Source organism: Hypanus sabinus, chromosome 10, assembly GCF_030144855.1.
Source record: "Hypanus sabinus isolate sHypSab1 chromosome 10, sHypSab1.hap1, whole genome shotgun sequence".
NCBI classification, from domain to species: domain Eukaryota; kingdom Metazoa; phylum Chordata; class Chondrichthyes; order Myliobatiformes; family Dasyatidae; genus Hypanus; species Hypanus sabinus.
In genome coordinates, this window is record NC_082715.1 from 48,846,035 (window position 1) to 48,868,264 (window position 22,230).

General features: G+C 40.5%; 1 protein-coding gene across 11 annotated transcripts in view; it reads left to right on the top strand.

Annotated features, from left to right (window-relative positions):
* Positions 1–22,230, top strand: part of LOC132400639 (kelch-like protein 29) — a 436,778-nt gene that overhangs the window by 185,183 nt on the left and 229,365 nt on the right. For all 11 annotated transcript variants that reach the window (XM_059981820.1, XM_059981810.1, XM_059981815.1 and 8 more), the window contains one exon: positions 15,477–15,788. In XM_059981820.1, coding sequence (XP_059837803.1) covers positions 15,516–15,788 — 273 coding nt within the window. In that variant the 5' untranslated portion in view covers positions 15,477–15,515. The remainder of the gene's footprint in view (positions 1–15,476; positions 15,789–22,230) is intronic.

Here is a 22,230-nt window from a genome sequence, read left to right on the forward strand (position 1 = left end):
CGTAATCTTCAGTAATGGGATTACTTTATGAAACGTTGAAACAATTTTCATCCTTTCACAATATGCTGTAAAATATCTAACAAGATCAGAGGTGCACATTACCTCTATAAGCCTTTCTTCTCATACCTTTGACCTATTAGCTATGAAATATTGTACAGGTAGCAGTTTCAAAATGTACAGCAAATGCAGAAAATCCTCAGTGCTGTCCTGACCTGAGCTCGTATTGGGCAGGCTATGAGTGACAGGTTTTTCATTGTTTTTTTTCTTCCCCACAGTGAAATTATTGCTTGCAGCTATTGAATAATGTGGGACAATCTAATTTTCTGTCCTGATGATGCTACAAAATATTAAAAAGAGACTCTTCCCTGAAGTGATTGACAGAAATACTTATATAATATACAGTGGATTGTAAAAGTATTAAGCCCACAACTCTCTGTTCACATTAATGATTATTACAACCAGGGATTTTGATCAATTTAACTGAGGATTTTTATTTGTGAATCAAGCGCTCCTTTTTTTTCCACAGTAAAACCCAAAAGCAGGGAAAATTATAAAGCATGAAAAACTAAAAATTCTATAGCTGAAATGTTAGCTGGTCAACATTATTCATCACCCTTTTTCCAGTGCTTAGTTGAACCATTTCTCGCAGATATTACAGCCTGTAGTCTTTTTGGATAATTCTGTATTAGCTTTCCACAACGTGATAGATCAAGATTTGCCCATTCCTCCTTGCAAAATTGCTCAAGTTTTGTTGGAGAGCAGCAGTGGACAGCAATCTTGAGGTCCTGCCAGAGATTTCAATTGGGTTACGGTCAAGTCTCTGACTGAGCCACTCAAGGAAATCAATTCTCTTCATTTCAAGTCTCTCCATGGTTGCTCTGGCTGTGTGCTTTTGGTGGCTGTCCTGCTGAAAGATGAGCCTCCTCCCTAGTTTAAGCTTTCCAGCAGAGATTTGCAGATTTTCATCCAGGATCTCTCTATTTTTAGCAACATTCTTCTTTCTAAAAATCTTGACCAGATTTCCAGTCCCTGGTGTTGAAAAGCATCCCCACAGTATGATGCTACCTCCACCATACTTTACAGTAGGATGGGATTACCTAGCTGATGTACAGTACTAGATTTGTGCTTCATGCTGAGGCCAAAAACGTCCACTTTAGTCTCATCCAAACACAAGATCTTCTTCCACATCTTTACAGTATCTTCTAAGTGACTCTTTGCAAAGAGTCGATGGGCAAGGTTATGCTTTTTTATAAGCCAAGACGTCTTCCTTGTCATTCTTTCATAAACACCCTTTTTGTGTAAAGCCTTAGAGATTTTCTAGCAATTATAACATTTCTTCGTCAGTTGCAGCAAGTGACCTCTGCAGCTCACTCAGACTGACTGTTGGCATCACAGTAGCGTCTCTTACAAGTGCCATTCATCACAGTGCCTAAGTTTAGAGGGACAGTATGACCTAGTCAGCGTGGCTGTGGTTTCATATTCTTTTCACTGTACTGAGCTCCAAGGTATGTTCAGTGCCTTTGGGTCCTGTACCCTTCCCCATATTTGTGCTTCTCTATTATCAGTTCCCTGACAGCCCTTGTCTCCATTTTGGTTTGATCTGCAGAAAATCTACCATACAGAGAGAGGGGGTATTTATTCCTATGAATTCATTGAAAACTGGTGATCCTCCAATATTCTACGTTAACAAATTAGGTGAGCTGTTAAGGTAATACACAGTACTGCTCATGAGGAAAGTCTGTGTAGTAATTACAAAAGGAATTAATACTTTTTCAGCCTCAATTTTGGTTTTTAATTTTAATAGTTGACAGATTTTGCAGTTTTTCTTTTGATTTGACGATGCACAATGTTTTGTAGATTAGCTCAAAAACCCTACTTCAATATATTTTAAATTTAGAAAATGAGACAGTAAAATGTGAAAATAGTTGTGGGGGCCGAATACATCTAGTATGCACTGTAGGCGTCATTTATCATCTGTCATATGGGAGGTCTATTTTTCACTATTCATTCTTTTCAGAACAAATAAAAAGCTGAGAGTATTGGGCACAGAACATTTCTACCTTACAAACAAACAATTTTTTTGCTAATATTGAAAATGCAAGAAAGGTTTCTGTGAAATTATGTATACTGTTTCTGAGAAATTAGTGCATTAGTTTAGTTGCATTAGCTTTGGTCTGAATATGAACTAATGGTTCATTTGTGTAATAACAGATTTGGAGGTGTTAGATTCCATGTACTTAATAGCCAAGTAGTTGATAACTAATAGCGGTCACGTACCATTTCAGATGAAACTTTGCATTGAACATATTCTACCTAATATTTACAGAAATTCCTTATATTTACATAACTTCATTTTAAAACATTCATGCAATATTGGCAGGGCTGGATTTTAACCTCGAGGGAAATGGCAGGAACAGGCAATAAAAGCAATAATCAGCTGCTAACTTTCTCTGCTTGCCTCACCTACATCTTGTGCATCAGAAGTTAAGCATGTGGATAGTTTCTCTCCACCTCCAAGCACACGTAACTTATTTAGGTTGGAAGTTTACACACAGTGGTCACTTTATTTGGTACATCTTGTCAATACAAATATCTAATTGGGTCAGTCACATGGCAGCAGCTCAGTGCATAACAGGTTCAGTTGTTGTTCAGACCAAATATCAGAAAGGGGAAGAAATATGGCCTAAGTGTCTTTGACCAGGGAATGATTGTTGGTGCCAGATGGGGTGGTTTGGGTATCTCAAAAACTGTTTATCTCCTGGGATTTTCACATAGAACAGTCTCTTGAATTTATGAAGAATTGTACAAAAAACAAAAAATACACAGTGAGCAGCAGAGGAGAATGACCAGAATAGTTCAAGCTGACAGGAAGGTGATAGTAACTCAAATAACCGTGTATAACAGTGGTGTGCAGAAGAGGATCTCTGAATACATAACACATTGAACCATAAAGTGAATGGGCTACAGCAGCAGAAGACCATGATTATGCACTCAGTTGCTGTTATATTATGTACAAGAGGTACTGAATAAAGAGGCTATTGAGTGTATAAGTGATTTAGATGATAATGTGGTAAATTGGATCAGCAAATTTGCAGATGACACCATCTTTAAGGGCAGTGTGGACAGCAAGGAAGGCTGTCAAAGCTTGCAGCACGGCCTTGGACAGCTGGGAAGATGGGCTGAAACGTAGTAGATAGAATTGAATGCAAACAACTGTGAGCTGTTGAACTTTGGGAGGACAAACCAGGGTAAGGCTTGCACAGTTGCATGTAGAGCTCTGATGTGTGTGGTAGAACAATGGCACTGGGAATACAGATCCATGCTTCCCTTACAGTGGTGTCATAGGTAGATAGGGTCGTAAACCTGAGTTCAGGAGATGGGATGTTGATGATGTATGAGATATTGGTGAGGCTGTATTTGAAGTACTGTGTGCAGTCCTGGTCACCTACATACAGAAAAGATGTCAATAAGATTGAAAGAGTGCAAAGAAATTTTATGTTGCTGGGACTGGAGGACCTGATTCATAAGGAAAGACTGAATAAATGAGGACTTTATTCCTGGAGTGTAAGGAAATTTTATAGAGTTATACAAAATTATGAAGGATATGGACAGAATGAATGCCTGCAGGCTTTTTTCCCCTCAGGTTGGGTGAGACTAGAACTAGATGTCATTGGTTTTGGGTGAAAGGTGAAGGGGAACCTGAGGGGAAACTTTTTCACTCAAAGGGTGGTGCAAATCATTCAGGGTTTTTCCCCAATCAGAAGCCATGGATGAACAATGAAACCCAGAACCTGCTGAGAGCCAGATCAGAGCGTTCAAGACTGGAAATCAAGAATGCTACAAGAGGTGTAGGTATGATCTCTAGAAGGCCATCTGTCAGGCAAAGTGGAGACTCTGGACTAGCCTTGAGTCAACAAGGGATGCTTGACAACTGTGGCAGGGTTTGAATGCCATACCTTCTACTAAGTAAAATCTTAGTAGGGGACATCAGAGCTTCACTTCCAGATGTACTCAATGCCTTCTGTGCTTGCTTTGACCATTAGAATGGGGAGGAACCATCGCACACCCGCATGTCTCTTGATGATCCCTCAGTCTCAGTACCCGAAGATGACCTGCGGGCTGCCTTCAAGAGAGTGAATCCAAGGAAAGCATCCAGTCCGGATAGAGTATCTGGCCAAGTGCTGGAGACCTGTGCCTACCAAATGGCTCATGTATTCACTGATATCGTCAACCTCTTGCTCTGGCAGTGTGTGGTACACACCTGCTTCAAGCAGGCTTTATTTGTACTGGTGCCCAGGAAGAGCATGGTAACCTGACTAAATCAGCATCACCAAGTAGAACTTGCATCTACCTTCATGAAGTGTTTTGAGAGGCTGGTGTTGAGGCATATCAGTTCATATCTGAATGGTAACTTGGATCCGCTGCAATTCACCTACCGAAGCAACACGACTACAGAAGATGCTACCTTGTTGGCTCTTCACAGAACCCTGGAACACCTGGACAGCAAAGGTGCATACATCAGGATGCTCGTTATCGATTACAGTCCCCTCAAAGCTCGTCAATAAACTCCAAGACCTGGGCCTCAATAGCCCTTTGTACAGTTGGATCCTGGACTTACTCACTTGTAGACCCCAGTCAGTTTGGATTGTCCTCCACAATCTCTATCAGCACAGGAGCACTGCAGGAATGTGTACTTAGCCCCCTACATCACTTGCTTTGCACCTATGACTGTATGGCTAAGTACAACTCCATCACCACATACAAGTTTGCTGATGATACCACTGGGAGTGATGAATCAGCATACAGGAGGGAGATTGAAAACTTGGCTGGGAGGTGTTATAACAACAACTTCTCACTCAATGTCAATAAGACCAAAGAGCCTGATTGTAGACTTCAGGAGAGGGATGCCAGAGGTCGATGAGTCAGTAATCATCGGAGGATCGGGGTGGAGAGCGTCAGTAACTTTAAATTCCTGAGTGTCACTATCTCAGAGGACCTGTCCTGGGCCCATTATATAAATATTTAAATCTTATTGCGAAGAAGCATGACAGTGCCTCTCCTTCCTCAGGAGTCTGCAGAGTTTCGGCATGTCATCAAAACTTTAGCAAACTTCGATAGAAGTGTGGTAGAAAGTGCGCTGACTGGCTGCATTATGACCTGGTATAGAAACACCAATATATTTGAATGGAAAATCCTACAAAAGGTAGTGGATTCGGTCCAGTACATATCGGGTAAAACACTCCCAACCATTCAGAGCATCTACATGAAATGTTGCAGTGGAAAAATAGCATCCATCGTCAAAGATCCTCACCATCTAGGTGGAAATGTTAAATGTGGGTACAATTGCAACATTTAAAAAAGCTTTGGATAGGTATATGGATCAGAGGGGTTTGGATGGAGATTCTTGTCTGCTTGGATTAAATGGACCTTCTGTTCTGTAGTACTTTGACTGTATATGGTGATAATTCACTGTGTAGGCTTTTAAAAGTTAGGGACTGCACACACAGGTTTCCCAAGCTTACCGCCTCTTGTCATTTAACCAAGCATGACATCATGAGATGGGGACTAAAATCTTGAGAGGGAAATTTAACGGTACATACCTTTGACTTGTGGCTGCTTTCTAAGCTTACTCTAAATATTAAAATGGGTTATGGATTGGTGCACACACAGGTTTTGTCATGATGCCCTTTTTCTGTTCAATTTCTTTGTCACATCTGCAAGCAGACATGGTAGCTGCTTACAGGTAAGGGTTAGAATGTGGAACGTTGAACAATACAGCACTGGAGAGGCCATTTTAGCCCATGGTGTTGTACCTATCTTGATGACATTTTATACTAAATGATCTCTTGTGTATCATCCTTAACCCTCCATCTCCCCAGTATTCAAGAGTCTATCTAAAAGCCTTTCAAACTTCACCAAACTGCCTGCCTCCACTCCTATCCCAGGAAAACCATTCCAGGTGATGCACCATCAATAACTCACTCCGAGACGTAGGCGAGATATCGGCTTTTATTGACTGGAAGAAGGAACCAGGAGTGAGTGTCTATCATACAAGGTCCTGGAGACTGAGGCCGATCTTCAGGCCGCAGGTCTCCTTTATACAGGGGCCTGTGGGAGGAGCCACAGGAGCAGTCAGCAGGGGCGTGTCCCGACAGGCACATAGTTCACCACACAGGCACCTTCCACTCTACATAAAATAAATCTTGTCTCTCGGGGTTTAAACTCTCCTCTCTCCACCTAATCTTAAACACATGCCATCTGACGTTTGACATTTCTTTCTCAATCTTTTTTATTAAGTTTCGAATAGATAAACATAATGATAATGAATCAAAGAGATCGAGATTACATTAATAACGGATAACATATACAGAAACAGACTCCAAGTAACATTTGTAATCTAAGCCTCTCAATCTCTTAGTAACTAAACATGAAAAAGATTCAAAAACATTTTTTACAGAGAAAAAAATAGTCCCCCTAAACTAAAAAAAACAAGATAAAAACAAAATAAAAGCTGGTCTGCCATGTTTCATCGGTTAAAATCATTATTTGTCATTAACTCGCTCCTCTATACACAAACAAAACATTATTGAGAAGGATTCGGAAAAAAGGTCAGCTTACATCATATGAAAATGTTGAATAAATGGCCTCCGTTTCTTCAAATTTAACTGAAGGGGCAATAGTGCCACTCCTATTTTTTTCTAAGTTTAAATATTTAAATGTTTAAATGGAAAACCATTGAAATGTAGTAGGGGGATTAGAATCTTTCCACTTAAATAAAATGGATCTTCTGGTTATAAATGTAACCAGTGCAATCAAACAGCAAGCTGAAGGAGATAATTGACTAGAGTCCATCACTGGTAATCCAAAAATTGCGGTAATAGGATGAGGTTGTAAATCAATATGCAAAACTACTGAAATAATATCAAAAAATGTCTTTCCAATATTTTTCCAAAAGAGGGTAAGACCAGAACATATGTGTCAAAGAAGCTACCTCAGAATTACATCTGTCACAGACTGGATTTATATGGCAAAAAAAATGAGCTAACTTATCTTTGGACATATGGGCCCTATGAACCACCTTAAATTGTATCAAAGCGTATCTTGCACACATTGAAGAAGTGTTAACTAGTTGGAGAATTTTCGTCCATTTTTCTTTTGGTAAAAATACCTGAAGTTCTTTTTCCATTCATTCTTAATTTTATCAGATGTATTTAGACGTATTTTCGCAATCAGTTCATAAATAATTGCTATTAAACTCTTCTGACAGGGGTTTAAACCTAAAAAAATTCCTGTAATTTCATTTTGATGTGATATCGGAAAAGTAGGTAAAATACCTTTCAGGAAGTTTCTAATCTGTAAATATCTGAAAAAATGTGATCTAGGCAAATTATTAGACAACTGCTCAAAAGACATGAGACAGTTATCCATGAATAAGTCACGAAAACATGTTATTCCCTTCATTTTCCATAAAATAAAAGCTTGATCAGTTCTGGATGGTTGGAAGAAAAAAATTAGATATAATAGGACTTGATAGGATAAATTTATTCAATCCAAAAATTTACGAAATTGAAACCATATTTGTATTGTATGTTTAGTTATTGGATTAGTCATTTGTTTATTCAGTTTAGTAAGTGTAAAGGGAAGCGATGCCCCTAAAATGGAAGCCAATGAGACCCCTTGTAGAGATTCACTCTCGAGGTTCACCCATCCTGGACATTGAATTTCATTCAAAGCATTAAATATTGAATATTAATTGCCCAATAATAGAACCTCAAGTTCAGCATTGCCAAGCCGCCATAGAACAGTTCATGTTCCAAACTTTCCATAGTAGTGCTACCCAATTCTTCCTGTGCTACACTGACGACTGCATTGGTGCTGTTTTATGCACCCACGTCAATTTCATCAACTTTGCCTCAGACCTTCTCCCTGTCTCTTTAAATTCACTTGATCCATTTCGAACACCTCCCTCCCCTTTCCCAGTCTCAAATGGAGACAGGCTAACCCCTATTGACGTCAATGGACCTGGAGTTGAGAGTTCCTCAGCATCAACATCACCAAGGATCTCACGTGGTCTGTACATACTGGCTCGACAACAGCCCCTCTTCTTTCACCTCAGATGGTTGAAGAAGCTTGGTATGGGTCCCCAAATCCTAATAACTTTCTACAGGGACACAACTGAGAGTATCTTGACTGGCTGCATCACTGCCTGGTATGGGAACTCAATCGCAAGACTCTGCGGAGAGTGGTGTGGACAGCCCAGCGCATCTGTACTTGTGAACTTCCCACTATTCAGGACATTTGCAAAGACAGGTGTGTAAAAAGGGTCCAAAGGATCATTGGGGACCTGAGTCACACCAACTACAAACTGTTCCATCTGCTACCATCCAGGAAACATTACCGCAGCATAAAAGCCAGGAACAACAGGCTTCAGGACAGCTTCTTCCACTAGGCCATCAGACTGCTTAATTCATGCTGATGCAACTGTATTTCTATGTTATATTGACTATCCTGTTGTACATAATATTTATTATAAATTACTATAAGTTGCACATTTAGGCAGAGACGTAACGTGAAGATTTTTACTTAAGTATATGAAGAATATAAGTAATAAAGTCAATTTAATTCGGTTCATTTCTCTATCTCTGGAGGCAAATTGTCTATTGACATCTTTTATAAACCTACCAATTCCCAAAACTTTCTTGACGATACCTCTTTCCATCCTGCTATTCCCTTTTCTCAGTTCCTTCGTATCTACTGCATATGTTCCCAGAATGAAGGCCTTCCATTCCAGGACATTAAAGTAGTCCCCTTTCTTCAAAGATTGGGGTTTCCCTTCCTCCACCATTGATGCTGCCCTCACCTGCATCTCCTCCACTTCCTGGATATCCTCACTCTCTCTGTAATCAGATGCCTCCGCATTCAATACGTCATTCTCCATGACTGCTGCCATCCTCACTGGGATCTCATCACAAAGCACATCCTTACACCCCCCCCCCCAACTCTCTGCTTTCCACTGCGATCACTCCCTCAGTGATACCCTTGTCCATTCATTCCCTTCCCCCCAATAATCTCCCTCCTGGCACATACCAATGCAAGTGACCGAAATACTACACCTGCCCATTTACTTCCTCCCTTACCTCCATTCATGGCCCCAAACTGTCCTTTTAGGTGAGGCAACTCTTCACCTGTGAATCTGATGGGGTTGTCTGTTGTATCCGGTGGTCATGATGAGGCCTCCTCTACGTTGGTGAAACCGGACATCTATTGGGAGACCGCTTTGTTGAGCACCTCCACTCTATCTACCAAAAGTGGAACTTCCCAGTGGCCAACCAGTTTAATTTCTATCCCCCTTCCAGATCCGGCATGTCGGTCCATGGCTTCCCCTTTTGCCACGATGAGACCTGCCTCCGGGTGAAGGAGCAACACTTCACATTAGGCAACACGAGTAAATCAGCAGATGCTGGAAATAAATAAAGACACAAAATGCTGGCAGAACTCAGAAGGCCAGACAGCATCTATGGGAGGAGGTAGTGATGACGTTTCGGGCCAAAACCCTTCATCAGGAGTGAAGTAACATGGGATGGTCGAGGGGGGATAAGAAGTGGGGGGGGGGAGGGATGTAGTAGACATTCAACTCACAGACCTCCATTGATACCCCTGCTCCCCCTTACCCCATCCCTATCTATAATTTTAGTCTGGCTCTCTTTCTCCCTCTTTTTCCCCCCTCACTATAATCTCCCCCAGCCCTATCTTTCTTTCTCTGTTATTTCCCATAATTCTCCACCTTCCCCCTAGCCCATTTCCCTTCAGCCTATCACTTCCCAGCTCTCTACTTCATCCCTTCCCCCACTTCTTATACCCCCTCGATCAACCCATGTTACTGCACTCCTGATGAAGGGTTTCGGCCTGAAACGTCGACACTACCTCCTCCCATAGATGCTGTCTGGCCTGCTGAGTTCTGCCAGCATTTTGTGTTTTTACTTCACATTAGGTCTGGGTAGCCTTCAACCTGATGGCATGAACGTAGACTTCTCCTTCTGGTAATTTTTTTCCCTCCCCCTTCCCTCTTCCATTCCCCACTCTGTTCTGAAACATCTTCTATCATCTCTTCCTGGTGTCCCTCCTCCTTCCCTTTCTCCCATAGTCCACTCTTCCAGCCCTTTACCTTTCCCACCCACCTGTCCTCCTTCCTCTTCCCCTACTGTTATATTCTGGTGTCCCCTCCATTTCCACTCCTGAAGAAGGGTCTTGGTCTAAAATGCTGACTGTTCATTCATTTCAATAGATGGTGCCTGACCTGCTGAATTTCTCCAGTATTTTGTGTGTGTTACTCTGGATTTCCATTATATGCAGAATCTTTTGTGTTTATGATTTGCAAATCTACATTTTCATCCAATCATCCAACCTTATGTCACAGTCAATGTCAATCCTTGTGGAGCACCACTGGTCATGGGCCTCCACACTGGATAATAGCCCTCCACCCCTAATCTCTGTCTTGTAAGCCAGTTCTGATCTAGATTTGAATTTTACCTTGATTCCCATGCATCTTTATGTTCAGAGTCAACCTGCCATGATGGATCTTATCAAATGTCTCACTAGAGTCTATGTAGTAACTTCCTCTGCTGCACCCTTATCGAGCTGCTTGTCACCACCTCAAAAAACTCAGTCGAGTTTGTAAGGAAAGACCTGCTGTACCCAAAGCCATGCTGACTATCCTTGTGTTTACCAGGCCTTTCCAAATTTGCACAAATCCGATACCTCAGTATCCTTACCATTAGTGTCCTTATCACAGACATGAGGCTCACTAACTATAATTAATTAGATTACCCTGGTTCCCTTGAACAAAGGTACAACATTTGCTACTCTCCAGTCCTCTGGGACCTTTCCTGTTGCTAGTTAGGACACTACGATCTTTATCAAAGCCCCAGCAATCTTCTCACTTGCTTCTTTCAATATGCTGGTATATATACCCTCAGGCCCTGGAGGTGTCACATCAATGCTTTTCAGAAGACCCAACACAAACTCTTCCTTAATCTCAAAATTAGCATACACCCATTCTATTTTCACTGAACCCTAATTCCTTCTCAGTAAATATCAGTGAAAAGTATTCATTTAGTAACTCGGCCACTTGCTCTGTCCAAGCACAAATTCCTCATTTATCCTTAAAAGCACCTACCTTCCCCTTTGTCATCCTCTTTTTCTTAACATAAGTACAAAATGCTTTCAGATTCTCCTTGACCTTGCTTGCTAAGGACATTTCACAGCCCCTTCCAGCCTTCCTAATCAACTGCTTGAGCATTTTCTTGCTATCTACAAATACTTTATTGTCACCAAACAATTGATACTAGAGCATACAATCATCACAGTGATATTTGTTTCTGCGCTTCGTGCTCCTTGAAGTACAAAACAAAGTAAATATAATAAAAATTTAAATTATAAATGATAATTAGAAAAGGGAAAGTACGGTAGTGCAAGTCAGGTCCAGATAGTTGGAAGGTATGGCCCAGATCCGGGTCAGGATCTGTTCAGCAGTCTTATCACAGTTGGAAAGAAGCTGTTCCCAAATCTGGCCGTATGTTTCTTCGTGCTCCTGAACCTTCTCCCGGAGGGAAGTGGGACAAAAAGTGTGTTGGCTGGGTGGGACTTATCCTTGATTTTCCTGGCAGCTTTGTGTTCTACTAGATCCCAGTCTGATTTTTAGCTTCGTAAATCTTGCATATGCTTCTTTTTTCTTCCTGATTAAATTCAGGAGCTCTTGGATCATCCAAGGCTCTTCCCTTAACATCTTTGTCATTATTCTCACTGGAGTATACTGATTCTGAACTTTGCTCAGCTGGTCTTTAAACAACTCCTCTGTGTTAGATATGGACTTGACCAACAGCAGTTGGCCCCATTTATACCCCTTAGCTTCTGACTTACCCTTTTGTAATATGCTGTCCCTTAATTTCGTACCATTCTGCAAAATCCAATTTTATCCTTACTCATCACTATCTTAAATGCTAATGATTTGTGGTTTTTATTCCCAGAATCTTCACCCATTATCAGGTTTGTCACTTGGCCTACATCATTTCCCCAAACTAGGTGGAGTATGTTCTCTCCTCCAATTGTATTCTCTACGTGCTGTTTCAGAAACTCCTCTTGGACGCATTGAAGAAATCAGCCTCTTGTACTAAAGAGGTTCCAATCAGTACTGGGGAAGTTAAAGTCCCTTATTATGACAGCCCTGTTGTTTCTGCACCTTTCCATGATCTGTCAACATGTGTTCCTCTACCTCTCAGTGGCTATTGGAAAGACTATAGTACAATCCCATCAGAGTAATTGCTTCTATCCTATATCTGAGCTCTGCCCAAATTGCCTCTATGGATGAGCTCTGCAGATTGTCTTGCCTGAATACTGCTTTGACATTCTCTCTTATTGAGCCCCATATCTCAGAAAGGATGTGTTGTCATTGGAGACAGTCCAGAGGAAGTTCACAAGGATGATTCTGGGAATGAAAGGGTTAACATATAAGGAGTCTTTGGCAACTTTGAGCCTGCACTCAGTGGAATTTGGAAGAATGTAGGGGATCCCAATGAAACTTACTGAATGTTGAAAGAGTGGATGTGGAGAGGGTATTTCCTATGGTGAGGGTAGCCAGAACTAGCAGGCACAGCCTCAAAATTGAGGGGCGACCATTTAGAACAGAGGTAAGGAGGGATTTCTTTTAGCCAGAGAGTAGTAAATCTGTGGAATGCTTTGCCATAGACTGCCAAGTTCATGGGTATATTTAAAGTGGAATTTGATAGCTCCTGATCGGTCAGGACATCAAAGGATGTAGTGAGAAGACAGGTATATGAAGTTGAGTGGGATCCAGGATCAGCCATGGTGGAATGGTGGAGCAGACTCAATGGGCTGAATTGCCTAATTCTACTCCTATGTCTTATGGTCTTATCAGTAGTGCACACATTCAACCAAGCCCATATAAATCACACCATGACATAAGGTGAGAAATTACTGAATATTGCAACAACCACCCGGTACCACTCACATCTAACGTAATGAAATACTTCAAGAGGTTGATTATGGATAGAATTAATTCCTATGTGAACAAGGACTTGGATCTGCTACAATCCACTTACCACTGCAGCAGTCTACAATAGAAACAATCTCGTTGACTTTCTTCTCTGCTTTGGAGCACCTTGACAACAGCAAGATATACGTCAGCTTTCTATGTCTTGATTGTAGCTCAATTTAAAACACCATCATTCCCTCAGTTATAATAACCAAGCATAATACCCTGGGCTTCTGAAACTGGGTCCTCAAATTCCTTGCTTGGGAGACCAAAGTCAATGCAGATCATTAATAACATCTCCTCACCGACAATCAACACCTGTGCATCTCAAGGAAGTGCACTGCTCTACTCTCTCTACACTCTTGAATGTGTGGCTAAGCACACCTGAGATGCCATGGATAAATTTGCCAGTGGTACTGCTGTTGTCGGTAGGATCTCAGATGGTGATGTGAAAGCTACATCGACAGTTTTGAATAACGCCACAGCAACAACCTTGCACTCAAACCAAGGAACTGATTGTTGATTACGTGAAGGGGAAGTCAGGAAAACACATACCAATCCTCGTTAAAGGAACAGCAGTCAAAAGGATAAGCAGCTTCAACTTCCTTGGTGTCAACATCTCAGAAGATCTACCCTGGGACCAACACATTGATGCAATCAAGAAGACATGCCAACAGCTCTACTTCATTAGGAGTTTGAAGAGCTATGTTATGTCACTAAAGATGCTTACAATTTTCTTCAGAAATATATTGGAGAATATTCTTATTGATTGTATCATAGCCTGGTATGGAAACTCCAATGGACAGGGATCACAGAAATGCAGAGGGTTGTAGTTTCAGCCAGTTATATTGCAGGCACAATTCACCCCACCATCGAGGACATCTTCCAGAGGCTGTTCCTCAAGAAAGCGCCATCACTAAAGAACCTCACCATCTGGCAGCTGATTAATACCTGCAGCTATTTTTTTCTCCAAAAATATTTCTCTAATTTGGGAAATAAGTAAAGGTTTTGCTTATATTGAGCCATACTGTTAACTGCTAGGGAAGCATCTTCTTTTGACTCTTGAAAGTATACTTATCATCAGTAGGAATTTCAATAGCAGCTGAAGAAACTGTCACAGTCATCAAACAATCTGGTGGGTAGACTGCAACATTCTTATACAACCTTGCTGTACTTTATTCTTATACCTGATAACATTGTAATTCACTGCTCACAGATGCCAAGAAAGAACAATGCAAGCTTTGCTATCTTGATGGAAAGTTAAGAGAGGTGATCAATTATTGCAGTAAAGCTCATTTGCTTTTCTGGAACTGACAATGCTATCCATTGCGGAGGCAGGTGCCAACTGTTCTATTAGCACTAAATTTGACAGTGATTTTCTTTCTAAGATTGTATTGAGTTAAACCACAAATCGCAACAGTTACGTGCTGTGCCAAATTGGCGTATTGTTGAAAAATTATACATAAACTGAGATTGATTGCTCAAAATCTAATCTGATTGCTAAAACGCTTACAGGGGAAGGAGGTGATTTGTATGGAGAACCCGAACAAGTGGGCAGTTGGAGTAAGGTTGGTAGTGGTTCACTGATCTCTATTTGGTTCTTTGCCAAGCAGTGCTATCAACGTTATAGAGACATCACCATTACAGTGTGATCAAGTAAGACATCTGCACTGAGTTGTTGTTGGGTCAAGTTTAATTATGCACACTATATGCCTTTTGATTGTCATTAACAAAAGAGTCATTTCAGTTTACTCTTTTTTAAATGATGAATAACTCACTTGTAATTTATTAAGACTGAAAACGTAATGGATGCTGGAAGTCTGAAGTAAATAGACTAGTAAATAGAATAAATGATGGAAATACAAGGTTTGGCAACATCTTGGAGAGTTAACTTTTTAGGTTGAGATTTAATTGCCCAGTGTCTGTGCAAGTTTTGTCACTTCCTGCCTTATATTGCAAACACTGCACTTGTGTTCACTCTGTGTGGACAAAACTCTTCAGTTGTTATGCAAGCCAAAGTATCTTTAAAATTTCAATGTCATTTCCATGCTTTTGAATCTAATAAAAGTGCTACTGATATAAATTATTTACCTGAATTTGTTTAATATATTGTTCGCAATATAGAAATTTAGAAGAATTATTCAAGAAAGTTGCTTTCAAAGATGCATTGAAATGTATTTTGTATGTGCTCAGTGCAGTGGAAAATGCATTGAAGCTAACCTGTGATTTGAAATGCAGTCACACTAAAATGAGTGGTTATCAAAATAAGAGTTTTGTTCATGTAATATGTTTACAGGGAATTCGATATGCTGCAATTAACCTGATTTTGTCACTTACAAATTGGTAAACTGTATAAATAGTAATCCTATTTGTAAACATACATTAACTTTTTATGTTAATGACACCACTGTCCATTAAATTCCAGATCCTACTGACTTGAAAGGACACAAGTATACTTTTGGAGATGTCACGGCATCACAGCCGGTATGAGAGGGATTATCGCAGTGGCTGGGACTGGCAAGAACGAATCAACAGTTGTAGCAATGTAAACAACACCAACTGCACCAGTGGCATTGCCAACAGTAACAGCATCACTAACCGACCTGGTCTTCTGCCACTGCCGATGGTTCCTTCCCACCTGTTAGCTGCAGCCACACCTGTCTCCACCACAGCGAGCAACGAGATGATAACAAGCTTAATGCCCAGCTCTGCTTCCTCTACAACAACAGCTTCTAAGGTTGGGATACATTATATAATCTACATTATTCATAACTTGGCATTTTTATATTGATTACAGTTAGTAAAATCTCTGATGGTGATTTTATGGTGATCTTTGCTCGTTTTAAGCTGACTTTCACAGACTGGTGAATAAAACAAAAATGCTTAGGAATTTTCACAACTGAAAGTTAGGCATGAGAGTCTACCTAAGTTGGAAGTTAAGTTACAATTATATAAATATGTGTACAGTTTTTACCTCTTTATTGTGAAGCTTCATTTTAAATAAGACATTAACCCACTCCGAGGAGTATCATGAGGTGCATCGTTGTGTTAAGGCAAGTAGAAGATTTTTACAGAATATGCTTGAACTTTCTCCTAATTGTTAAGCTAAAGTCAAAATTGGCACTGCCATTATTGAAACAATTTGATGACAGAAACATCAGTAGCTAAAAACCAAAATGCCAACATTCCAATGATGTTACTGTCTAGGAGAGGGAAGGGTGGTGCAAATTTTAGTGGAAATAGAAGATTTGAATTTTACACTAATTTAAGTTTCTGCCTAAATTCTGGAAGCCGACATTTCTGCTTGTCACCACTAAATCCATAGTGTCATGATTTAGGGGTGCATTTTAGAGTTTGAAATATTCTAAATGTCTAAATGTCAGCTTGTGGACACAACACTAACCTCATGCAACTGAAACCCAACCAAGACAACTGAGGAAGCACACTAAGGGAGCTGCTTTGTGGCTGTCAGTTATTGACATGTGCATCAGTTCCTTTCACCTGATGGTAGCAGTTCTTTTGTCATCCATTTAAGCATATCCACTCTCTATAATTTCAGTCATTGTCATCTAAAACCTGTTCTCCAGCAAGTTTTAAACTGATTCTACAAGTTCTCTATTTCGTCCCATACTTTCCAGTATTTGTTTTAAGATGGTACATCTTTAAATTTGATAAAATCTTTATGTGCTTTCTCCACATCAACCCTACCCACTCATCTTTGCATGCATTTTGCTTCTGTTCATCTTAGCAACCAATTAGCATTTGTCCTACCTAACGATGCTTTGATAAACTGGTTTCAAGAATTCCCAAGATTCAGTCAAATTAAGGTAATTTGATCTGTATTCCTCTCTCCAGTGGATTACCTTTATCTTTAATTTTTCCCCTTTCACCTTTGACATTTTTAACCTGGGACAGAACTATGTGCTCTATCTTTGCATTTCATGGTTTTATACACCTCTTATTAGGTCTTCTGTCAGCCTCTGATACACCACAGAAAATATCAAACTTTATCCAACCTCTCCTTATGATTCTCTAATTCCTAGCAGCATTCCGGTGAACCTCTTTTGCATCCTCTCCAAAGGCTTCAAATCTCTTCTGTAATTGAGCAGCCAGAAAGGCACACGGTATTCTGAATGCGTACTGTAGTTTTATATGGCTGCAATGTGACCTCTGACTATTACACTTAATAGACCAATAGAACATTACAGCACAGAAACAGGCCTTTTGGCCCTTCTTGGCTGTGCCGAACCATTTTTCTGCCTAGTCCCACTGACCTGCACCTGGACCATATCCCTCCATACCCCTCCCATCCATGTACCTGTCCAAGCTTTTCTTAAATGTTAAAAGTGAGCCCGCAGTTACCACTTCATCTGGCACAGGGAGCAATCCTGAGATGACCTCCTCAAGGTCCTGCTTTTGAACTTCCTACCAAGCTCTCTATACTCACTCTTCAGGACCTCCTCACTCTTTCTTCCTACGTCTTTGGTACCGATGTGTACCATGACATCTGGTTGCTCACCCTCTTATTTCAGAATGCTGTGCACATGATCAGAGACAACCCTGACCCTGGCACCCGGGAGGCAACAAACCATCCGGGAGTCTCTGTCGCGACCACAGAATCTCCTGTCTGTTCCTCTAACTATCGAGTCCCCTATCACTACAACTCTCCTCTTCTTCCACCCTCCCTTCTGCACTGCAGAACCAGACTCAGTGCCACAGATCCGGCTTCTGCAGCTTGTCCCAGGTCAGTCATCACCCCCCCACAACAGTACCCAAATTGGTATACTTGTTGTTGAGGAGAATGGCCACAGGGGAGTCCTGCTCTGCCTGCCCTTTCCCCTTCCCCCGCCTGACGGTAACCCAATTACCTGTGCACTGTTCCTTTGGTGTAACTGTCTCCCTGTAGCTACTATCTATAAGCTCCTCATTCTCCCGAATGATCCGGAGGTCATCCAGCTCCTGCTCCAGTTCCCTAATGCAGTTTGTTTGGAGCTGCAGCTGGATGCACTTCTTGCAGGTGGCGTTGTCAGGGACACCGGGGTTCTCCCTGACTTCCCACATCCTGCAAGAGGAGCATTCCAACATCCTGTCTGGCATTCTCTCTAAACTTCATAGTGAAAAAAATCAAATGAGAGAAAAACAACAACAACAACAACTTACTGGAACCTACCCTTGCCTCTGCCTGTTCATGCCGAACCCCGATGAGCCAAAGCTGTCCCACTCTGACTCAGTCCAGTCAGACGATGGCCACTGTATATGGCTGTCCTTTTTTTTAAACCTTTGCCACGCTACGTCACGCACCTTTGTAGTCTAGCCTCTTTTCCCTGAACTGTTAAAAAAAAATGGCTTCTCTCTGAGATGCCTTTACTTCTTCACTATATGCCTCTTGCTTCGAATTAATAGCCTGCCTAATGACGACAAGCATGTCTTGCACCTTCTTTACTACTCCATGCACTTATGTTGCTACAGGAAACCACATGGGCTACTCTCCAGTTCTGTGGGACCTCATCTGTGCCTCGAATAGACACAACAGTCTTCATCTTGACCCCACCAATCTCATCACTTGACTGTCAGCAAACCAGGATAGATTCCATGGGGAATTTACCCATCTTAATCCGCTTACAGCCTCTGAGTCGAGATATAAATTGCTTCCTTTATCTTTTGACTGGTCTTACTCTCCCCGTTTGCCCTCTTGTTTTTATTCATGTATACATTGCCTTTGGATTTTCCTTAATCCTGCTAGCCATGGATACTTCATGACCCCTTTTGATCTTCTTATTCACTGCTAGAGTTCTCTGCTTTCTTTATATTCCCTTATGTACTATCTGATTTCAATTTACTAAGCTTTACACTCACCCCCTTTTTGACTAAATATTCAACATATCTCAGCATTCCAGGTTGTCAGACCTTGCTATCCTTGTCTTTCGTCTCTACCCTAATATACCAGTCTGAACTCTGATCAGCTGTTCTTTAAGCAATTTCAATGAGCCTGATGTAAGCTTTCCCAATAACAGCTGCTCCCAGCTACTCTTCTGTGATACTGCCTAACTAAGTTGTAATTTGCCTTCCTTTCATTTAGCAATTTCACCTGAGAATCAGTTTTATCCTTATCCAAACTCTCAGAAAATTTATGGAGTTACGATCACTATTCCCAAAATGCACTTCCACTGAAACGCATATCACCTAGCCAGGCTGTTTCTCAATACCAGTGTGGCCTTCCCTTTACTTGGACTTTCTATGTAATGTTTTGAGAACCCTCTTGGTGCACCTAACAGATTTTGCCCCATTAAAGCCTCTTATACTCAGGAAATCCTTGTCAATTTTGGGGGAAATTTCCAAGTCTCCCACTACAAAAACCCTATGGGTTTTACAAAATTTTCACAATATGTCTTCAACAGTCTTGCCTATTGGCAGTCGGGAGGGAAATAGCATATGCTCATCAGAGTGATTGCGCTCATCTTACCTTTTACCATCTCAGCTCTACCCTTTTTTCCTGAATGAATGAGTCCTTTCCCCCCCCCCCCCCACCCCCCAGGTACTGCAGCTGGCACATTCTTACTGACTGGTAATGCATCATGCATCTCAATCACGCCTGAAACATCGATACCCTAGAACAGGGATTCTGAACCTTTTTTTATGCCATGGACTCCTACCATTAACTGAGGGATTGATGGACTATTGGTTGGGAACCCCCGACCAAGCACATGAAGTTACTGCTCTCACAACCAAGCCTCCCGTGACTGTTTTTCTTGTTAGATCTACTTCCACCTTCCCCTCAGTCCTTCCATCTGCTGAGTTGTTGTCCTGTTTCCCACACGACTCTGGTTTGCACCCGTTAAAGTAACGCTGATGCTGGCCGGCGGTCCCAAGATCGAATCTGGCCAGGTCCTTGTACACTTCCCTCAATGGTTGGCTGGCAACTCAGCCTCGTAAAAAGAAAACAGACAAAATGCTAAAGAAATAGCAAGGTTTCTGCTTGCTGTGCCTCAACGTGTGTGTGTGTGGGGGGAATAAAAACAGTTGAAGTGTAATCTTTAGTGGAGAGATGTTAATGATCAAAAACGATGATTCTCCTAGAGACTGGGGGTGTGGTTCAGCTGCCATTTTCATTTCATCAATCTTTGCCTAGAGGGTGCTGCCAGAGTCTTAACAAAAGATGATCCTACTGAGATTCCAAACAGGCTAAAAATTCATAAAGAATGTTTATTATATTGCCTCCAAGACAAATAAAAGAGAACCAAAGAGCATGCAAATCAAAAATAGTGACTTAATAAGACATTTTATAGATTTTATGTCTATTGACGATAGATAGATGGAAAGCAAGGAACTACTTCATAATTCTTAGGCTTCCAGGAAATAATATTAACTTGGGTGATAATCAGAAAGTGAAAAAAGAGCAAAAACGAAGAAGAAATGTACATAGGAAATTACTTTTCACCAAGATGAGAACCCTGAAGAGTGCAGCTGGCAGTAAGTTTGATATATGAAAATAGTTTATAATAGTTTATAATTGTCAGAATTATAGTTCATAATTGTGACTCTCTAACTGCTGATTATATGGTTATGCACGTTTTTTTCTTAAATCATTTATCAATTCATCTGCAGGTTGCCTGAAATTTTACTTTGCAATCCAAAATCTCCCAATGAAAAGAAATGCATATTAAGGGTTGCCTCAACAACACTTTACTCTTAGCTGTAGTTGGGCATCCAAAGAATTAGAAGTGCTTAACAATTAGTAACCCTCCAGATTTTCTACTGGAGAAACATTTTAAGTTCTGTGTGCTGCTAAAATTTGAGATCTGTCATTGGAAAAAGTTTCATTCTTTATTCTTTTCTGAATTCCTTCTACAATGATTAAACCATCTTTACACTAAAACCCTGATCATTTCCTGAAGTGACACTTTTCAGTCCAGTATCAGTTATCATTCATGTTTAGTAACTATTTTCAGCATGATCATTTGTGTGCAAACAGAATTTTTTCCTTACAATGATGGACAACTTTCTTGTGCATTTGTTCCATGAAAGGAAACTAAACAAGAATGATAGAGAGAAAATACTGTAAATTGTCATCAATAAATGTGGAAATTACAAAAGTACCTTAGTCACACAAACTAAAATATTCTGCAACTCTGATGCCAGATACTGGAATAGAGAGTTGGGGATGGTAATGTACATGTTATATCATATACTTCCTCTATATTGAAAGTATTTCACTACTTACTGTCTTCTGGTATTTTGGTACCAAACGGAGATCTCAGTTTTCTTGAGAATGTCAATTTCTTTTAGTTTAACATGCCAAAATGTTCCTTTTCAGCAAAATGAACATTTCATATTTCTGCCTTTGTGTATAAATTGGCTGAGAGTTCATCAGTTTTAAATTTTACTCCCTAATCAAGCTCCAATCTAAAGATCCAGTGTTATAAAAAAATCAAAAAGGCTCCACCAGGTCAGTCTGTCAACTCTCAGATTAACATCCAGGCATTAAAGAACAAAAATATCCTTCTCTCATTCCAAGGCTTGCAGAAGAAGGTATATAAACATTGGATTCTCCTACAAATAGCACATTATTAGGAAATATAAAGTATTGGTTGTGCTATATATTATCTTGGATATATTTTTGTTTCTATGAAGCATTTTATTTTCAGGAACAGTAGATCTACACCTATGAAATTGTCCAGCTTTATGAATGTCTTTTGAATTGACAGGCAATAAAGGAGATGTCTTGCAGTTAATCAGTTAGTTCCTGTCTGATTGTTAAAACTGGGCCATGCTTGCTGAAAAAAATGAATATTTAGATCTGCAGTCAGTTTGGAACTTTGACATTTCATTAATTATGTGCTAAGTCTGGACTTGCTGACAGATTCCAAGTGGTGAATCTGTTAATACGCCCACAGCAATTCATGAACTTGCTAAGATTTCCCTGCACTAAAGATGTGGAGTTTGGTCAAGATTCTGTACCAAATTCTGAGAGCCCATTGATTTACATGAAGATTTTACAGGAGTAAGAATATGATTTTTTTGTTATCCAGGTGTGTATTTTAAGTGTATTCTGGTGTAATTTTTTTACAATTCATTAAAACTGTAATTGAATGCTATTTTTAATTGGGGAAAATATCTTTCCAAAATCCTGACAGCTTTGAAAGATGGCAAATGTCTTTACATGGCCCAGTTTAAAGTCA